At 32.1% G+C, this 20,949-nt stretch overlaps 1 protein-coding gene across 6 annotated transcripts in view; it reads right to left on the bottom strand.

Annotated features, from left to right (window-relative positions):
• Window positions 1-20,949, bottom strand: part of LOC143246392 (uncharacterized) — a 59,075-nt gene that overhangs the window by 17,688 nt on the left and 20,438 nt on the right. For all 6 annotated transcript variants that reach the window (XM_076493033.1, XM_076493025.1, XM_076493043.1 and 3 more), the window contains 5 exons: window positions 15,831-15,906; window positions 14,698-14,851; window positions 13,731-13,873; window positions 5,517-5,831; window positions 1,379-1,499 (listed from right to left, as the gene is read on the bottom strand). In XM_076493033.1, coding sequence (XP_076349148.1) covers window positions 1,379-1,499; window positions 5,517-5,831; window positions 13,731-13,873; window positions 14,698-14,851; window positions 15,831-15,906 — 809 coding nt within the window. The remainder of the gene's footprint in view (window positions 1-1,378; window positions 1,500-5,516; window positions 5,832-13,730; window positions 13,874-14,697; window positions 14,852-15,830; window positions 15,907-20,949) is intronic.

The following is a 20,949-nucleotide window of genomic DNA, read 5'->3' as shown; positions in this document are numbered from 1 at the left end:
CACCTGACAGAGCTAATTCATGCAGCCTTGACAACACATCAGACAGAATTTCAACTACTTACAACCATGATGGAAACTCACAAGACCTCTACTAGCAGTAAATAGCCTGATAATTGTATCAATGTCTGTTTGTGTCAGAAAAATATTATGATAAGACTAAAATTTTGTATGGTGGTATCTGATTAAAATATATCTAATTTTATTGTTTTACATATTTTCCTCCATGTTTTGACCAGATATTTACTAAAATAAATAAATGTTATTAAAAGTATCTGTTTGTACCCCTTTTATTTTTATTTTTGGCTGTCTCATTTAATGTTAATGAAATGCAAATTTGCACAATTTTCTTAGAGGTTTCTGTAGTTCAGTACCATATCAAATATGCTCAATATAGTTAAAATAATAATCAGCCAGAATTTTGGAAACATTTGATGTGTGTGTGTGTGTGTGTGTGTGTGTGTGTGTGTGTGTGTGTGTGTGTGTGTGTGTGTGTGTGTGTGTGTGTTTATTAAAACTAATACAAATTAACACATTAAAAACTACATACATGAATAAATATTATGTACATGTATTTCTTAATATTTATACAAAATTTATGTAACAAAATATGCATGCAACAATAAAAACATGTGTAATATTTGTTCATGTTCTCAAACATCAGAAGTTCATCATATGTGGCTCTTACATTAAGCAAGTTTGGCCACTCATGCACATTGTAATATATTGTTCACTAAGTCTCATGCCCTCTGGATGATTTGCAGGTTTTAGTAATTGGGCATGGTTCAAAGAGGAATAAATCTGATTAGGAAAACAACTATTTGTTACACTATGCAACCACTTTCGAATAAAAAGTAATTTATACATTCATTTTACACTACACCACTGACTTCACTAAAGTTAGTGTTAGGGTAGAGAAAATAAAAAGACAAAACAGAAGTTTCACTGAAAAATAGAACATATGACATTCTTTCAGAAAGTTGTAGAGGTCATGCAAATGAAACATGAAAATTGTAAGGTGAAAAATATATTTTTATTCTTAACATAAAAATTACCATGTAGTCAGAGTGTAAGTTAGACTGATTCATAAATTCACAGCCAAATCTTTGGTAAGAATATTTTATTTGTATACACAATAGTTGTAATGTTTACTTAAAGCTTACTAATTTTTTAGATACTTTTGCATAAATTCAGAATGACAGTAAACATGTTATTTGTAGTTTAATGCAAAACAGAATTTGATGCAATGCACCAACACTGTACATGTTTATGGTTAAACAGAAGCCATAAACATCCTTATAATCACTAATTGACAAACAAGCTAAATTGCATTAAAAGAGTAAACAGCACAGAACAATACTATCGATAAGATGTAATGTACCTTGATGAACATTTTCTTCTTGGTCTTGTGAGGAGAAAGGTATATCATAATCACTATCTTCCTGGTAGATTGCTGTCTGTATGCTAGTCTGACTTCCACTATTGTGTCTAGTTTTATTACTCTAAAACAAATATACATAAAAAATGTTTAATGAAAATATACTCTTTCAAAAAGATTTTAACTTGATAATTTTACAATAAGAATTACAATCTTATTTACATGTAAAAAATCTCAGTAGTAGAGTATTTTGTATTTAGGAAGTAAAATGCATTTTGTCTTAACAACAAATTTTGAATCTGTTATTCTAATTACTAAAATGTTCATCATGTACGCTTTCTATGTTGGCTTCTTTTCTGATAAGTTTTAAAACTTACTTGAATAATATCCAAGATAAACATATTTCTGTATTTTAGTTCTAGTACATATGTTGTTGTGTTTTTTTTTTATTCTGTTTGGAATAACACAACACCACAACAAGAAAATCCACACTTATAAATTAATGCTTATCTAAAAACTTTCTAACATGCATAAAACTAAAACAATTCTGTTGACTGTATTAACAGCTAAAATCTATTATAAATATAAAAAAACAATCAAAAACATGAATTACAGATGGGAAAACTACCTCTACAGCATAAGTAACTTCAATTTACAGAACAAAAACTATCTCATCTGCATAGGTTATAGCAGCTTATATAAATGTCACCTTACAGGGGCAACAAATATCTCAGCTGTACAGCTCACTTCATCTCACTGGGGTAAAACCACCTTAACTGTATAAGTCATTTCAGCTTGCACAAGCAAAAACCATCTCATCCATATAGGACATATCAGCTTATAGGGGAAAAAAAAAGATCAACTGTACAGATCACTTCAGATTACAGAGAAAAAAAATATCTTTACTACATAGGTCACTTCACCTTACAGAAACAAAAACTATCTGAACTGTTCTGGCTATGTCTGTTTACATGGGCAAAAACAACCAAACTGTATAACAGTCACTTCAGTTTACAGGGGTAAAAAGAAGCAACTATAAATGTCACTTCATCTTATAGGGACAAAAATAAGCAACTGTAAACCTCACTTGAGCTTACAGCTTAATCTACTATTTTTGTTATTTTGCTTTACAGGGGCAAAAATAATCTCAACTGTATCTGTTACTTCAGCTTACAATGGTAAAATAATCTATTTTTGTCATTTTAGTTTACAGGGGCAAAACTCTCAACTCTAAAGGTCACTTCAGTTCACAGAGACAAAAAAAAGCAACTGTAAACTTCAGTTTAGATTACATAAACCAAAAGTATCTCATCTGTTTAGGCCACTTCAGCTTAAAGGGACAAAACTATTACATCGATATAGATGAAGCAAAAACCATCCCCATTTCTTTTAATTAACATAAGCTTACAGGAGCAAAAACAAACAACTGTAAGGTTCACTTCAGCTTACTGAAGCAGAAACTGTCTTAACTGTATAGGTTACTTCATCTTACAGAGGATACAAGCTTTCTGATCTTTATAGATCACATTAGCTACAGGAGAAAAAAACCATCCTTCATTTCTTTTAATCCACATCAGTTTACAGGAGCAAAGAAACCCTATCTAAACTGTATCTGTCACTTCAGCTTACAGGAGCAAAAACCACATGAACTGTATATATCACTTCAGCTTAAAAGGGCAAAAATCAAACTTGTAAAGTTCACTTTAGCTTACAGGAGAAAAAACTGCCTGAACTGTATAGGTAACTTCAGTTTACATGGGCAAAAACCATCTCAAGTACATATGTCACTCCAGTTTAAATGAGCAAAACTGTTTCATCTGTAAGGTCACATCAGCTTACACAGGAAAAAAAAACTATCAACTCTAAAGGTTACTACAGCTTAATTGGACTGATAGACTTACTATTATATATTTATTTTAATATAGATATTCTTTTAGTCAAACATATTTAGAAATGCATGTAACTTGTACTGTTAAATGTGTATTGCAAAATTCCTGCTCATATCCTGAATTTGTAAAAGAATCTCAAGTGTAAGAATCAACAATGCATGTTTCAGGAAAACAGCAGTATACTGTTGGTCAAAACTGATATTTCTAAAATGTTAACATTTATGAACTGATGCATTGAGACGGTTTATATTGTTGGTTTGCTACAGTTGGTACACTATAAACTTCAGAAACTATAACTGTGATTAACAATTATTAATTGGGAAACTACCGACATTTGACCAAGAATGTTTATAAGTTTTGAACATCAAAAACCATTTAACTTTAGCAGATTAACTTTGGATGATAGTATTTGTACCAAGCCATTGTATAACTTCAGTAGAAAAAATTCACATGTGAAGAGCTAATTATCTACCCACTAAGTCAACCCCATCAATATCAACTCAAAATTATTTCCCTCATCATGAACCATCAATAAAATATTCAGTTACAGACCAGACAGAATGCTCAGTATTGTATGTCAGTTTGTAAAACCTTTGTACATAAATCATTATTTGTAATAAATTGTATTACTGTTTGTATATTAAAATATATTTATGTTAAAAAACAAAACTGTGTATTAATCTTGTTGGCAAATATCATAAATTTCATACATCTCGACATTTAATTAACTTTTAAATTGAAATTACAATTTTACTTAGTTTTCTTTAACTTAACTTTAATTTTCAGGCGATTTAAATTTTAATATGTAACATAATAAATTATAAGCTCATCAGACTTAAATTATAATATGTAACATGGGGCAAACATCATCTTAACTGTAAAGGTCATTTCAGCTTACAGGATCTAAAACTATCTTAACTACATGTCACAGCAGCTTTGTGGGGTTTGTGAAATCTTCTACTTATCACAGAAACATAGATAAGACAACTTCATAAAGTAGATAAATCAGGTATATCTTAACAAATTTCTACTGAATCATTATGCAACAAGGCTTGGGTGATATATGTAGATTATGTTAGTGAGCCCTGAGATTTCCACTGTCTATAATTGTTTAGTAATACTCCATGAAGTGGAGAAAAACCAAAAAACTGTTCATTATTCAATAACATTGCATGCCATTATATAGCATTTGTAAATTCCATCAACACAGCAAAAATTCCACAACACATAAGTGATTCTTGGTACCCCAACAACTCAAAATTAAGTGTCATCTAACAGCATGTAACCTAATACATACTGGATAGCATAATTCAACTTTGAAACATCACCCAACGTATGAAAGCCACTGTTAACATAAATAGTGATACAGTGAGCAAATAACACCCTCCATTTACCATTTCTGGTGAGTAAGAATTTGTTTTCCCCAAGGCTTTCATTGGTACAAGTAACAATACCACTCTGTGAAAAATATTAAATTTTATTTACATTAAAACAAACCAAAAAATATTTACAAGAAACTTGTACATAGTTACCTTACTTTTGAACAGAAATTATTTAATAACTAGCTGACTGACTATCATATGACTGAAAATGCTGATGATTTTTTTTTCTCAAAATTGAATGTAAATAAATGTTTCATGAACAGGTTTCCTGGAAATTAATTATACTATAGTAACAATATTTGTATAAAGAATGTTCATCCTTTTCTATTATTTCATAAAAAAACTTTTTTAATATTTTGTCATCTTCTGTAAATGTTCCTTGATTAGAATTTTGACTTGGGTATATTTTATGTTACATTCAAATCTTCTTGAAATATCTGAGCTTTTATTTATTAATTGTGATGGCAAAGACAATTTTATGATGAAGGTCAAATGCACAAAGGTGTAACATTTAAAAAAAACCTTTTACCAAAAGTGAAAGACATAAATAATAATAAAACGTAACAAATAATTCAAATAATTAATGCATCATGTTACTGTTATTTTTCTTAATATTGTTACATCTTGCTCTAAACATGAGTTAACAATTAAAATAAAGGTTATAAAGAATCCTCACTTGGCAGGTATTTGTACTTGAGACTTCCACTTGAGATAAACCACTAAGCCAATTACTAACAAGGAATGGAGTGTTACCAACTAATCAATCACTAGAAATAAAAGTAGCTTTTGTTATATAGACATTTGGACACAAAATATTAACTGCAGAGTCAGAAAAAATCATATGGCATAAATGTAAAGACACTATGTTACCTTATCAGATGTTCTCTGCTGTTCATCAGTATTTTCTGATTCACAAAGAGCAATGGAATTCCTTTTGCGTAATCTTCCAAAATCTTTCATAGAGGGCATTTTGGGTCTCAATTTAACACTAGACCCTCTTAAGAGGTCTTCACTGTGGCCCATTTTTATTGGATATTCAGAAGCAATTGTGTGTTTTGCTAAAGGAATTTGATGGGAGGAGTGTTTTCCTTGTAAGTTGGAGATGCTTGATGCAACAGAATTTTGGGCGAGTTGTGTAGTTCGTGCATCTGAAAGCGAAATCTCAGACATCCGAAAAATGTCCTCCTGAAAGACATGGATAATATTAAAAATGACAAAGTACAAATTTACACATTATATTAAACAAAAGTTCTATCAAAATAATCCACTGTAAAAACGTGTTATGGCTACTAAAATCAGGACTAACATTTATCTAGTCAGTTAACAAACTGATATATTTCCAGGTTTGAGAACTTTAATGCAGGGCAATTGTCTGTTGAAAGAAAAGATGGTGTTTAAGAGTTTGTACTTTAACCTCCAAGACCTCAGTGTACAAGCTGCAATACTGTCTCCTTTACTTTCAATAAACAGTCCATTCCATTAAAGTTCTCAAACCTATTACATACTACCAAAAGCTAAAATAATTTTGCATTACATCCATAATGTCAAAAATCTGTTATTTTTACTTACATATTATTTGTAGTTAAATACACAATCCTCTTTTTTATTGTATTTGTAAAAAACAAATAATCAACAACATATTCCAAGGTCACCCAAAACTACTAAAAGGTATAATGAAATTTAATGTATTAAATTCAATTTTACTAAAGGTTAGCAACTGAATTATACCCAGTGAAACCAACTAGAACCTTCAAGATGGACATATGTAAGGGGGTTGGAAGGTAGTATAATGGATGTACTAGTATATATTTATTTAAATATTGATGTTTTAGTTAAATATATATTTAGAAATATATGCAACTTATATTGTTAAATGTGTATTTCAAATTCATGCCTATTCCCTCAATTTGTAGAAGATTTTCCAGAGTAAGAATCAACAATGCTTGTTTTACAAGAGTATTAGCATATTGTTGAGCCAAATGAAATTTCTAAACTTCACCTTAATGCCCATAAACCAACAACCTGAAAGACAGCATATATTGTTGTTTTGCTTCAATTAGTACACTATAAACCTCAAAAGCTGTAACTGTGCTTAACACTTATTAATCAGGAAACTACAGATATTTGACCATAAACATTTACAGATTTTGAACATTACAAAACGTTTAACATCAAACGATTAATTTTAGACGTTACTATTTCTACAAAAATATTGTATAATTTCAGCTGTGAAACATTCACACATGAAAAGCTAGCTAGCTACCCATCAAATGACCTGTAAAGGTATATCAACTTGAAGTTCCCTCATCATGAACTGTCAATAAAATATCCAGTTACAGACCAGATAGAAGACTCAGTATTGTTTGTAAGTTTGTAAAATTATGAAGATAAAAACAAATAATGTGAAACTAATTTGTAGTGAATGTCCTAAAAATAACAAGTTAGACAAAATATTCTGACATATGCAACCTTTGTTGAGCACATACAACATTTAGTCAGATAATGTCTGATGCCCATCTACTGTGTCAAACCATGACATAGTAGATTTAATGGATTTAATGTGATACAAAGAAAAGAACAAGCAATATATATGCACACTTGACGAAATACATCACACATCAACAATTCAATGACATATTAAGTCTGCTTCCACAAATAGTAGTGGAAAGAGAATCTGACGAGAGCTATTCTTATTGCACATCTGTGCAAAATAGGAAATAGCTCTTTGATAGTATTATGTAGCATCTACATCAATGAAAAATTCTGTGAAATGTTAAGAATAAAGCTCTTAAATCAGTCCATTTCCCTACTGACATTTCACCAACTCTAGTTCTTATGTATGATAATATAAAGTTTCACTGTGTAAACATTGTCACTGCCTTTCTTATACAGTATTTTATACAGACCAAAACCTTATAAAACAAATCTGGAATTAGTTTAAGGTCAGATTTCATACAAACTACACTCATCTGAGATAATAAATTAACTAACTGAGGTGATATGAAATTGTTACCCATGAATTCTTTCCAAAGACTTGTACAAATATTCAACAATGTTGTAACATTGGTTGAATTGCAAGTTAATAAATAAGGACACAAAGGTTCTCGTAACTATTTACTTTATCTCTAATACACAATACTACCACCAAAGTCTCTCCCCTAAACTAACAGGTATGACATCTCAAGGCCTATTTCATGGATACTTGAATGTTTAAGATGACATATTATTTTGTGATGTTAGGAATTTGAAAGAGGAAAAACTAAGACTGGACAAGACAGAAAACTAAGATATTTATTAAATACAATATTTAATTAAGTTAACTACTGTCAGGGTTGCTGCAGTATGTGAGGGTGAAGATTTCAAGATTGATTCTTGCATGTTTCATTTTCTTGCTGAGGTCAGTAACTTTGACCAACCTCAACAATTTTCTACTTATTATAGTTTCCACATTTTAACTTTAACCCGATAACCACAAATATCTTTTATTGCATAACACAAAGTTTAGTGTATTACATTCAAAATTTTATTAAATTACTTTTTGTATGTGTTCACTTAGTGCAACATAAAATCTTAGCTAATAATCCCTATTTTAATAACACAAGATTTAAGTTTCTACTTCCATAAGGCAATATTTTTAAAAAGTCCCAAATAGTGTGGTGTACATGGTACATTTAATCTAGAAATCTCTTCTATTTTATCCACCACCCATCCAGTGACTATAAAATTAAATGTAAATTACTCACTATAAAATCATCATTGGTCAGACAAACCATAATTTTATAACCTTCAATTTTGTCTGGTTATGGAACTGTCAATTAGAAAATCAGAACTCTCCTGTCACATCCGGTCTTTCAACATCTGTTAATATTTCTCTTATATTTAATTATATATTACCTATAATCAATAGAAAGCTAAGGTTTCCATCTATCAAATGCCTATTATATTACGCTGTATTCTGAACAGATAATCATTAATTTCACTTGTAATGCAACTTTTGTTCCCACAGGAATCACAATGGCTAGCTTGGATGAATTTGTAAGGGCTCTTGTCTCATAGTCAGAAACCAGAAAAGTTCTGGTTGTTAGAGGAAATTGTATGTTTTTTGTACATTATTATTTTACGCTCTTTGGTGCATTATTTAATGCATTACTACCATTAGTATAAAAAAAAAACAATTATAGTTGAGTGTCAATAGTCAACAGCAAATAAAATGAATTCCATGATAAGATAAAAAATAGTTTTCTTCATCTCAAAAATCTCAAATTTCATTTGCATGACCTCTAAAACTTCCTAAATAAATTCCAAACAAATTTTTTTTTCAGTGAAACTTTGTGTTAACTGTTATTTTCCCTACTCTAATTCCGTACAAGATTGTTCAATTTGATTAAACTCATAACCATTAAAAAGAAATTGAAATACATTCTACCATGACTTCAAATAGTAACATGAAATTACATGCTTATCCTAAATAGCTTTAAACTTGAACCAGTACACATCTATTTTTACTTGAATTTTGTTTTATTGCTGTTTGAGCAATGTTTAACCACTATTTGCACCATTATAAGTTGTAAATCACTTGGCAAACATGCAATTCTCATTACACTATCAAATTACATTATGCATGAGCTACTTGCAAGTTGCTCAAAGAGTGTACATCATGAACATTTGTATTACATTATTTATTTTACCAAATCTAACCATAACTAACCTAAGAGTTTCCTATTTTTACATTTTAGTTACTTTTGAAATAATAAATAAAGAACACACGTGAAAAACAAGAAATGAAGTACTTGCCTGGGCCTTCCTTTTTTTTTTTTTTTTTACTGTCGACTATTAATGATACTTTACTTCTCTATACTAGTGGTAGTAATGCACTGAATAATTGTTTAATTAACAAAATGTTGAGCTAAAGAACACAAAATGTTTAGATGCATAAAGTAGACAACATCCCATAAATATCACAATTTCTATGACTTTCTAATTATGCAACAAGAACCATTAAAAGCTCATCTAAGCTTCTCAATGCTTCTCTTGGGAATAAATTTGAACTAAAAAGTGAAATTGACAATTTTCTGTATAGAAAACAATGTAATATTATATATTTAATAGGTTATAAATAATATAGTACTGAACATCAGAGAGAACTTGGCAATTTCTGAAAGGGAAGATGTGGCATATGTGCATGGCAAGATGGGGTCTGATTTTCTAATTTACTGCTCTATAACTAAATATTATTCAAAACTATGTAACTTAAGGTTTGTCTGAGTTCTAATAACATTATAATAAATAATATATCTTAAATTTGTACTTCATGGAGGAAGGGGAAATAAATTAGAGAAAAGTGAGATGCATAAACAAACTGTCACAGTTCTCATACTAGGAGAAATTCACGACTTTTTTTAATGTTGTCTTAGAAAATAAAGAAATTAAAACTTAGTTACGTTTTATGCTCCATTTATTGGCATACCATGAGAAGAAAATTTAATCAAATTTTGAATGTAGCTCACTAAAACCTTGTAACGTATGCAGGAAAAAATGCTTGTAGAAAGTTAATGGAGTAATGCACAACAAAAAGATAATTTAGTAGAGATTCAGAGTTATGACATGGATATATAATTTGGGATGCCACTATTTTCTTTATTTCATTAGCTTGTGAATTGAGACTTAACTGTTTTTCTTGATGTTTTTCATTTAGTAAAATCTGTCCCAATGTAATTTACAACTAAAAAACTCAATACATCATGGTTTTCCTTAAGGAGGAAACAATATATTTCTCGTTAATTAATATATTGCATTTTATTTTAACTATTTTTAAAATTTATCAGTAACATATTGATATTCAATATATTTTGCCCAGTGTACATGGTACTTATAAGCTAATAAAACCAATTAACAAATTTAGTGCCATTTACACAATAAGCAAAGCATAACTTCTTGCATTTTGATAGATTATTTTTTCAATAACTAATATGTTCTAGAACTATTTCTAGGAATTCTTAAGGTTTTGTCTAAGCATGAAAATTTTTTTACTTTGTTTTAATATTGACTACTTTTTTTTTTGAAATACTAAATCCAAGTTTGAAGTTTACAACCATTACATTTCAAAAACTTTAATGCTCTGCTAAAGAAATAGTTTTTTCAGAATTCTAGCTTTCTTAACCTTACAATCAAATACTGCAAATGTAAACTGCAAAGATAGCACCAAAGTTTTTCTCTGAATTAAAAAAAGATTACATTATTTAAGTTATAATTTCCTCATACTGAAAATATATTCCTGATTTGCAATTACCTCTGTTTAAAGATGAGCTACTCATGTTCAGTGCCGCCCTCTATATGCAAACTTTTTTATTTATCCATACCACAAACCTTGTGATCCCCCCCTCATTGGAAAGTATCTCATGCAAAATATGCATAATCCATAAACCAATAGTAGTATACCATGTTCAAATGGTGCATGTGATTCCCTCTACATTATTCTATTGAGCCTTCACTTTGAAGTTTGGCAGAAGGTGCAAACAGTAGAAATGGAGAGTAAGGGTGGGAACTATGACTGTAGGTAAGTGTTTATCAAAAATACATGTTCAGACTAGGAAAATTTTAATTTTTGATATGAAGGAGGAAGGCCAGTGTGAATAAATAATATAAGCACACCAGAAAGTGCCTGAAATATACCCCTGATCATGGGTGAAAGAGATCTGGATATCAAAGAAGGGGAATTACACCACTTTTGAGTCGGGTATAATATTCACCTTTTGTGTTTCACATTTGTAAAACACAAAAGCAGAAATGAAATTGTGAAGTGTAGAGTGGCTAGGGTGCATTGGATCATACTCAACAAGACAACTACATCCAAACCCTCCTCTGTGAGGTATCAACATCCACACAAGGGTGAGATGAGGATCATACAGTCTTCACCTCCAACCCACTAAATAGGAATTAAGACCCACTCGGATTACTGGGTACTACACAAGGATCAATACCCTACATCAATTCAAGACTGGCCATCTGGCACAAATAATAGAATCAACTTGCACATGAATTTATGTTGATTGTTTATAGAACACTGGCAGAAGTCCTCTGAATCTGGAAAATACATATGAGCAGAGTGAAAAAGGGGAGGTAAAAACCTTATGGTAACTGGAAAAACAGAAGGTAAGGGATAGGGCCATCTGAAAATGAAAAAGAGAGAAAAGCAAAGACTCATGCTCAAAAAAGCCAGGTGAGAAATTCTGCCACTCTAGCCATATAAAGCTAGTAAGAAAATACTCTGGCAGCTGAAGACCTTCCACCTGTACTGGTACATTTCTATGGACAATGAATGAATGAAAGGAGCAAATAGAGAAGCAAGATTACTTATAAAGCCAAATCTTCTCACCAACAACTGCATAAAACCTAGGCATAGAGATGTAAGACAGTGAGATTGGGATGTAGAATGGGGAAAAATCAAGATTAAAACAGAAGGGAATGAAACATAGAAAGATAAGTAGAGATTGGAGCCTTGGAAAACAAGGATGTGCTGAAAAATGAGGTGCAATCAGTGTACCAGATAAATTACCTGATGAAGCAATCAGATGGGAAGATACACATAAAAGCATGCACAAAACCAATCCTGGTTGAAGGCATTGACAGCCAGAGTCTGGGAATGAGATACAAGTAACCAAAGGAGAGGCAACTGTGTACTGAGGTCCATGACGAATGCATCAACTTGGGTTGAATTCCCTTGAAGGCAAGGTCCTTAAGAATGAATGGCTCTAATAACCATTCCATGAGAGAGATTAGGCCTAGACTCAAAAGATAGGTTGTGAATGGCTTGAAAGCACTCTTCATATGGTATGAGATTAACGTGATGTCCATGGGCCCAGTGTGAATATCCAAAGTCTGAAAACAGAGATCTCTGGGTCAGGTGCCACCTTTGTAGTTAATCAGAGCCACCACAGTGCGTGAAAATAAGACTTCGTGGTGAACTTGGGGAGTGCGATGAAACAGTTAAGATGAGAAACTGATAATCAGCCATCAATCTCCACTTGTCATAGGGATAACAAAAAATTCAGGAAGAAAAACCCTCAGGAGGTATGATGAAACAGGTCAACTGTTTACTGTAAAATAAACCCTGGACTATCTCTGATAGACTCAAACATGTCATGAGATCTTAAGGAGAAGGGAAGAAAATAGGTAACTAGAGAGGGGAAGGAAACTGGATAAATGAAACCTTCTGGAAAAACTCACTGATCTCCTCAGATAAATGCGAGGTTAACAGAGCAGTAGCAACTCAAATATCAGGGGAGGGAGGAAAACCAACAGTGGGAAAATAGTATGTGCAAAACACAGAACAAGGTGAAAAAGAAATAGGTAACATTGATAAAATAACATGAACCTGAGACAGAAATTCCAAGAAGACCAAATGAGGCCTAGAAAAATCTCCAGGTGTAGAAAGGAATGATCAGCAAAGCAATGTGAATTAACCAAAACTTATCTGGCTGAACAAATCAAATAAATTTTAAAATGAACCACTTTGTAAAGAAAACAAAGTTAAACACACAGCAATAAATAAATAATAAAACATGTCCACACTTGAATACTGGCAAACAAGAAGTGAAGGTTTAGTAAAAGAGTTTAGAGGGAGTCACAGAAGCATGCTATTGTTAATAGTGGTTGATAGATGAAGTATGATGATTTGCATAAGAGACATTTAAATTACTACATTCCAATAAGGGGTAGAGCACAAGGCTTGTGGCATGCATAGTTTGCATATAGAGAGCAGCACTGAATGAGATAGTTAATCTTGTAAGACAAGGTAAATACTGTATCAGAACTTCACACACACACAGTTCAACTACAATAAAACCGATAGACTAGAGGGTAAGCAGCCAGTCAACAGCACCCACTAGCAATTCCTAAGCTACTCTTGTCTGACCAAACAGTGAGGTTTGCCTTTCACATTTATAATAGATCCATAGTTACATGTGTAGTGCATTTTTGTATAAACAGAATGGATATTTTCATTTTCAGCAGCACACCTCATAAAAGGTAAGTTCCACCTAAGAGAAGTTTAATATTTAAAAAAATTCTAGTTGTAAGAAATACCTGGAATTCTGGAATAGTGCTTGATGGTGTTGGTAGAGGAGATTGGCTAGTCATCTGAGAGCTTGCAATGTCTTTAGGCATGGAGCCTAATGTACCTCGACTATGTTTCCCTCGTCTGCTTGATTGCAAGGACATGTTACTTCCTGATAAAAAATGTTAAAAACTGTAGTTTCTGGAAACATCTGTGTCCCATATTTTCTAAAATGTTTATCAGTAGTAAATAAATAAATAAAAACATAATTTTAGAGCCTTTATATAAAAGTGTTATTTTTCTATAAGAAGTGAAGACTTGCATTATTTTACTACTAATATTTACTGTACACATTACTTCTGTTTTGTAGTTGATGCTATTTCTACAACAAATGTTAAAACATTTAACAGCTAAAATTAAGTTTCACAATATGTTAAATGTTATTTGTTATTGGCATTACATTTAGGTCTTTGGTAATTTCTATAAATAAACAACCTGAGTATAAAATAAAATTCAATAATATACTGTTTTTAATAATAGTAAAAAAAAAATTCAATTTTTTTCAGTCTATTTTTCACAGTAACTATGCAGTATTCAAAACTGTAACTCCCAGTAGCTATTAATAAAAATTTCAATCCTACTTACCAGGTTTTATTATATACTTTAACAACAAGTTAAATTGCAAACTAAACTGGATTAAAGTTTATTTTAATTGAACAAAAAGGTTAGGAAACACTTAATGAACTATTAAAAATACTGTATTATTGAGTTTAATGTACACCAACTATAAATTATGCCTTTTTAATATTATATCCTGCCTTTTCTCAACTAAACAAGAATAGAGTAGAATATTATGCTTACTAAGTGAATGATTTAACTAACTATCACATTTGAAGTGCCATAAATTGTTTATTCTTATCTGTTTAAAAAAAAAAGGTGGATTCTTGAGTTATATCAACCAGCTTACAAATGAATGAAAGTTTGACCTAAGTTTACCTGAAACTGAGTTGTCTCTACCAAGCATCTTATTTAGCATACTCCATGGAGCATTTCTGCGATAGGAAGATCCCATCAAAGTGCTACGGGACCCAAATGAGAGTGGACGAGAGCCATGGAGCCGTTTCACTGGTAATGAATAAGGAATGTTCAGCTGCAAAACATGAAGATTAGTCAATCACTATACTGGATTTGTTCAGTGTCCCAGAAGACAAAAAGCAAGGCTTAATTATGGAATACAGCAAAGAAGTTATATCTGACAAAAATTGTACACTAATTTCATTTAGTAAATAATCAGTGAACAAGTTTTTTCTCTCTAACTATGCTACATCAACCAAATGATTCAAAGCATAACATTGTTTTCCACACAGACTAAAAAGATTAATTTAAATATTAATACATATCAATAAATATTTTGTACTAGAAAACTTTTTTGGAGTACATGTGTTTTGTTATGGCAAAACCCCATCAGTCTATCGACTATGCCCATCAAGTGGAATCAAACCCCCTATTTCAGCATTATAAATCTGGAGACTTACTGCTGACCCACATGGAGTAATACACACACACACACACACACACACTCAGATGCCAAGGCAACACTCTTTGCTATTTTTTTTTTTATTGTTATTGTTTTCTAAGCTACATTTGATTGCAATATAAAGTACAAGCATGACAAGAAGTACAACAAATATACAGTGTTCGACATGCAGATGAAAAGTAATATGATATTAAAACAAAACAGTGTCACATATATATTTTAAACTAAAAGTTACATTACAATTGATGGCTTTCTTGATGCACACAAATAAAATAGTAAGAAACTAAATATTTTAAGGTTTGTGGTTATAAAATTAGATACATTTACCTGAATCTACATTATTTTAAACATCAAGGCAATACTTAAAATATTTAGTTCTTTACAAACCACAAAAAATGTCAGAAATCTAGAAGAACATTAGTAACAAGCTATATAGTATGAAGAAACAATAAAAAAAGTGCTTAACAAGTAAAATATTACACACTTAACACTAATCAGAATGTATCACACACACACATTTATATACATGTTTTTGTTTTAAGTCACTTTTGCATATCTATATGAAAGCTTACATTTTGAACAGAGTAATTACCTTTGTTTCCAACTCTGTTGTATCTTTTTCTTCTTCCTCAACTGGAGGTAGAAATTCAGCTTCATCTGGAGGAACTCTAAAACAAATTTTGATATGTACTGTTGAAAACTTAACATAATTGCATTTTGCTCAATGAGTATTTATATAGTTTCTGATTGTGCATATCCACTGCATAGAGCACATGGTTAGTAAAATTCCAGAGGTTAAGATATTTTTAACAATGTGGGGTGAATACCTTCAACATAATTCTTGGAAATGGTATGAAAGAGATCACTTACATTACACAATTGGTTGAAGAACTAGAAAAACAGCAGTTAACTAGCATTGAGAATCAAACGTGATAAACAACCAACTCCCAGCACATTCATGGGGTAGCATAAACACAAAAAAGATGGTCACAACTTTTACAGAGACAAACTTGCCTCATTCTTAGAAGCAAGAATGGAACTTTGATGTGGGATTGATAACTAGAGAAGTAGTACAAATGAGTAGGCTGATGATTTACTGACTCTAACTGAAGCCAATCTCCAAAAAACTTTTGTTTTCATTTTTGGATAGTTCATCATGTTGCAGAAATAAACTAATGAAGTAGTCTAAACTACTTGCAGGTAGCTACACACATTACTAAAAAACTCATAAGAGACTGAGAAAATATCATTTAAAAATTCATGTTTGGAGCTGAAGATCAGATGATGTTCATCAGGACCAAATAGGTATTCCTAAAGCACACAAGGATTACCTCTAAGTTTTCCAGAATGTTAAACTTATCTCCTATTCAGTAAGACCAGAGTACTGTCTAAACATTGATATTATTATAAACTGTTATTTCTCTCAACTGATTAATGTTAGAGAATTAAAGTGAAAGGTTTAATCTTAAAAAAATATAACTTAAATACATCTGGATATAATTACAGTTTCAATCAAGCATTCGTTAAGAATAATAGTTCAGTAAAACTATAATAAAGAAACTACTTAAAGAGATAGATAAATATTTAATGTAAGAAGCTATATGTAATGAAGTGAGGAATTATCAAAATTTGATGTTTACTTGTGGAACCTCAATCCCAGAGTTATTCATTATTCTAACCATAAATTTCCAGTTCTTGAGACTGAAATTTAAGGACTACAAATAAGAACAGCAGCAGAGGGAAAGAGGGACAGGAAATGTGTAAGGAACTAAGCACCTATAAGAAATACACTTTCAGTACAAGAAAATGTTAACTCTATACACTACTTCTAGAATAGGTGTGCTCTTTTCCCTTGAGGTACGAAATGAATCTGTTAAGGGCAGAAAAGAAGATGTGTGAAAGTGCAATTTGTTAAGAGGGATGCAATCTATAGTAAAATAGAAACCAAACTATTTGTGTACATACACAAGTTCAACAGGACAGATAAAGTTTCAATTTATCTTCCACACAAGGAGGTTGAAGATAAAAAAAGATAAAAACAAATGTATTGTGATGTTAATACAGATAGTGGCTGGGGCATGTGAACTACATTACATAATAATACTCATCAACCCCAACTGAAAGTAAACAGTCCGTCATACATCAAGAAACCGGCATTCTGAAGAGAAAGTTGGCTTTCGGCCAAAACCAAACTCCAAAAATCACTATAAGAGCAAGAAGTACAACAAACTGAACTCAGCAGTTTGGGGTCACGGCACTGCCTTAAGTGTGGGAGCAAGGTAATATCAATAACATGTATTAGGAGCAGAAATCACAACTCTCAATTATAAATGCAGGAAAGAGGCATTTTACAACTGTAATTATAAAGAGGACATGGAACAATCACTCAACCCTAGGAACAGTATATGTACATCCTATTGCTGGTATTACAAAACAGATAAAGTCCCCCAAATTCAACTGTAGGAAGAGGGAAAGAACCTCTTTCAACCAGAATTTATGAATAAGGAAAGGTCCTTTACTGTAAACAACTGTAGAAACAAGATAGTGTCATCCCAAACCCAGTAATACAACAATAATCCCACAAAGACATGACTTATTTCAACTAATAGCTATCAACCTGGGAAAAAAACATCAACATGAAATGAAAGGAGGAAAACAAGCTTTATCTTCTTTTACTGAGTGTATAGTTATTAGTATGTATGGTAAATTAAGTTCCTACACTCACTCAGGAAGAAGCCTCTATGGCCTGTCTCCCTAGTGACTGAAAACTGAGAAGTGGTAAGGACTGCTATAAAGTACTGGAAGAGAAAAAGAGGGATGTAAGTTCAGTGTAAAAGGAAATGATATCCACCCAAGGAAGAAAGAGTCAGGTCATGCACTCAAAATATTGAGAACAAATTATTCTGACCCAAGTGATCTCTTCTAAAGAACAGGGAAGGCAAGTAGCTAAAGACTTAGTGATATGATCAATTTCAAAAGCTAGCAAAACGTGCAACATAACACCACAAGAAGTGAACCAGACAAAAAAAGCTGATCAGGATCTGAATGGGAATACAGGGTATGATAGCCAACCCACTTTGATGGACAGCACAGGTCTTAAGAAGGAAAGACTGATCAAGATAAAGAATTATGCAAGAAAAATAGAAGCTGTTGCTAATATAAATGGCATGTGTGTTTGACTGGTGAAATCTGCAAGCAAGGAAGAGAAAGAAACAGGTCTTGAGGAAAAGACAGTATACAGAACACATAAACAAAGGTTCAGGGGGAGGATGGGAAAGGCCAAAGGACCACACTAAAATCCTAATATGGCAAATGAAAGGAACCTGGATGATGGATGATTCAAAATGAGCAGAAAAGAAGGGAAAGACAAAACCTGGAGTAATGAAAGATGTTCTAACAAGGCTGTCTGACTGCTCGACATGAAGAATTGGGTAAGATGAGGAACGAAATGGTGGAAAGGATGGAAATCACACTGAAAAGACCAAAGAAAGAAGGTATACCATTCCCTTTGGTAGATGAATATGACAGAAGGTCTGATGGATAAAGAAAGATAAAACACATGGAGTCAGTTCCTGGACTGATGAAATGGACCTGATAAAAGCTCTGCATGAAGATGGAGTGTAGATGAACAATGTACAACCAAGGTTGACAGAGTAGAGATTGAGAGAAGTAGGGGTAGGGGAGGTTGTTCAAATAAAGGCCAGAGAAGAAGGAAATATGGATGTGTCATCCAATATGAAGGCAGTAGTAGGACTAATCCTGGAGTGGTTAAGATTGGGAATAGAACTCTTGGAGTTAAATAGGAGAGTAAGCATGGTTGTGAAAATCCCTTCAATCTCAACTGAATGTGTCCACACCTAGAGCTAACTGGTGTAGAATGGAAGGAAGTTTGGTGTTTCAGATGGTAATGAAAGAATTGATATGAAGTGTTCCCAGTTCAAAACACATCCACCAAAAGACCTGCAAATCAAGGGGTCACTCAGTGTGCAGAATGTTGTTGGGTCGAGATAAACAATTCACAGTCAGATTCAGGGCATCAGGAAGTTAAGACCACAATGTGATGGCTGTGGATCCATAAAAGGTGCTCCAAGGTTTCACAAAGCACAGATACCTTAATTTGGTACCCAAACCCCTGTGGAGTTCTTGAAGTGTACCACAGAAATCTTCCCTGCAGGAGAGGAAAGAAGGGTAACAAAGCTCGACAAACTGCCATAACTTTAAGAATGCTTATGGAGCGAAGTCTCCTCCACCAACCAGACTGTAAATCTTTTGAGTGTTAAGGCAAACCCTCTAAAGATGCATTCACAAACATATATAAATCTGGGTGAGGTGGATAAAACAGAACCCTCATAGTGGTCTGGCCCATTTTTAGCTACAAGACACATTCCAAAGAGACATAGAACCTTTCTAGCCATGAGAGTGTGAGATGAGGGCCTTGTTTCAGCAATGTAGCAATGCACAAAAAGTTTGAGTGATGATAATTGAAATAGAAATGGCACATAATAAAATGATGACAAAAAAGAAAATTATTTAGATAAAACACTGAATTATATGTTATTAGTGGGAATGATATGTAAAGTATAAATTATCTAAATGTACCTAGCTGATAAAGTACTCATTAATATTGAATTAACAGAACATCAAAATTTACAAAGTACATAGTAATAATGAACATGTAAACCAAATAAAATTACTTAGAAAACAAAGTAATAATAAATATATAAATTAAAATAAATTTAAATAAACTTAGACCACAAAGGACAAATACTTAAAACTTACTGAAGTCCATGTACTTATGATGTGAAATAATTCTCCCATGTGTAAAAAAACAAAAAGCCAAACAAAGGACACTTGGGTCATGTTTACCACAGGTATCATGTACAAGCCAAAAAACTTACTATCAATTCATCTGGAGATCTGAAAGCAATGAGAAGAACAAACTTCCAACAAGAAGAGCAGGAAAAAAGAAAACACGTAAAATCACCCTCATCTTGAACATATAGAAAAAACTAAATATACATCAACATTAGTAATGAGCTGTAAAAAAGGTGTGGAAGTTGAAATCTTCTGAAGAGATGTACCATGTGACAATCAAAATAAGAAAGCGACAGAAAAAGAGAGCTCAAATTGTCTTCTCCTTTATTGTATTTTTTCTTAGCAACATTATTAGGTTGAAAAGAAGAAGAAATACCAGCCAAACATATGAACCTAGCTCCCTGCAAATTGTGACATGTACTTCCTCTGCAGATAAAGTCAAACACAATTCCTGTCATGTCAGTAGCATTGTTAACTGTAACTACCATACTTGACAAAATGAATTGTGAATTAATATGAAATTCTTGCAGACTTCATTGGAAAGAAACAAATGCAAAAACAAATATTGTTGATACAACTGAATGCAGACACAGTAAAAGAAAACTTGAAAAAATCTGAAATGGTATATAAGCCCAATGACAGCTGCATGCAAAAATACATACACATCTAAAATGAAGTGATGACTGAATGAAAACAGCAGAAGGAGCTATCTGCACTAATACAGGTGGTACAATACTATTGGTGGAGAGTAGTCAAATGATATGTACATGTTCAAAAATGGTATGAAACTGATAGGGTACCTAGTCTGGGAAGTCGAGTTCAAATATTTTAAGCAATGCTTAGAGGGTGAAAAGAAGATTGAGATATCTTTGTGTGAGAAAAGTATGACCATATCC

Source organism: Tachypleus tridentatus, chromosome 1 (genome assembly GCF_004210375.1).
Source record: "Tachypleus tridentatus isolate NWPU-2018 chromosome 1, ASM421037v1, whole genome shotgun sequence".
NCBI classification, from domain to species: domain Eukaryota; kingdom Metazoa; phylum Arthropoda; class Merostomata; order Xiphosura; family Limulidae; genus Tachypleus; species Tachypleus tridentatus.
The sequence above is the reverse complement of the archived record's forward strand: the minus strand, read 5'-3'. Positions and strand labels throughout refer to the sequence as shown.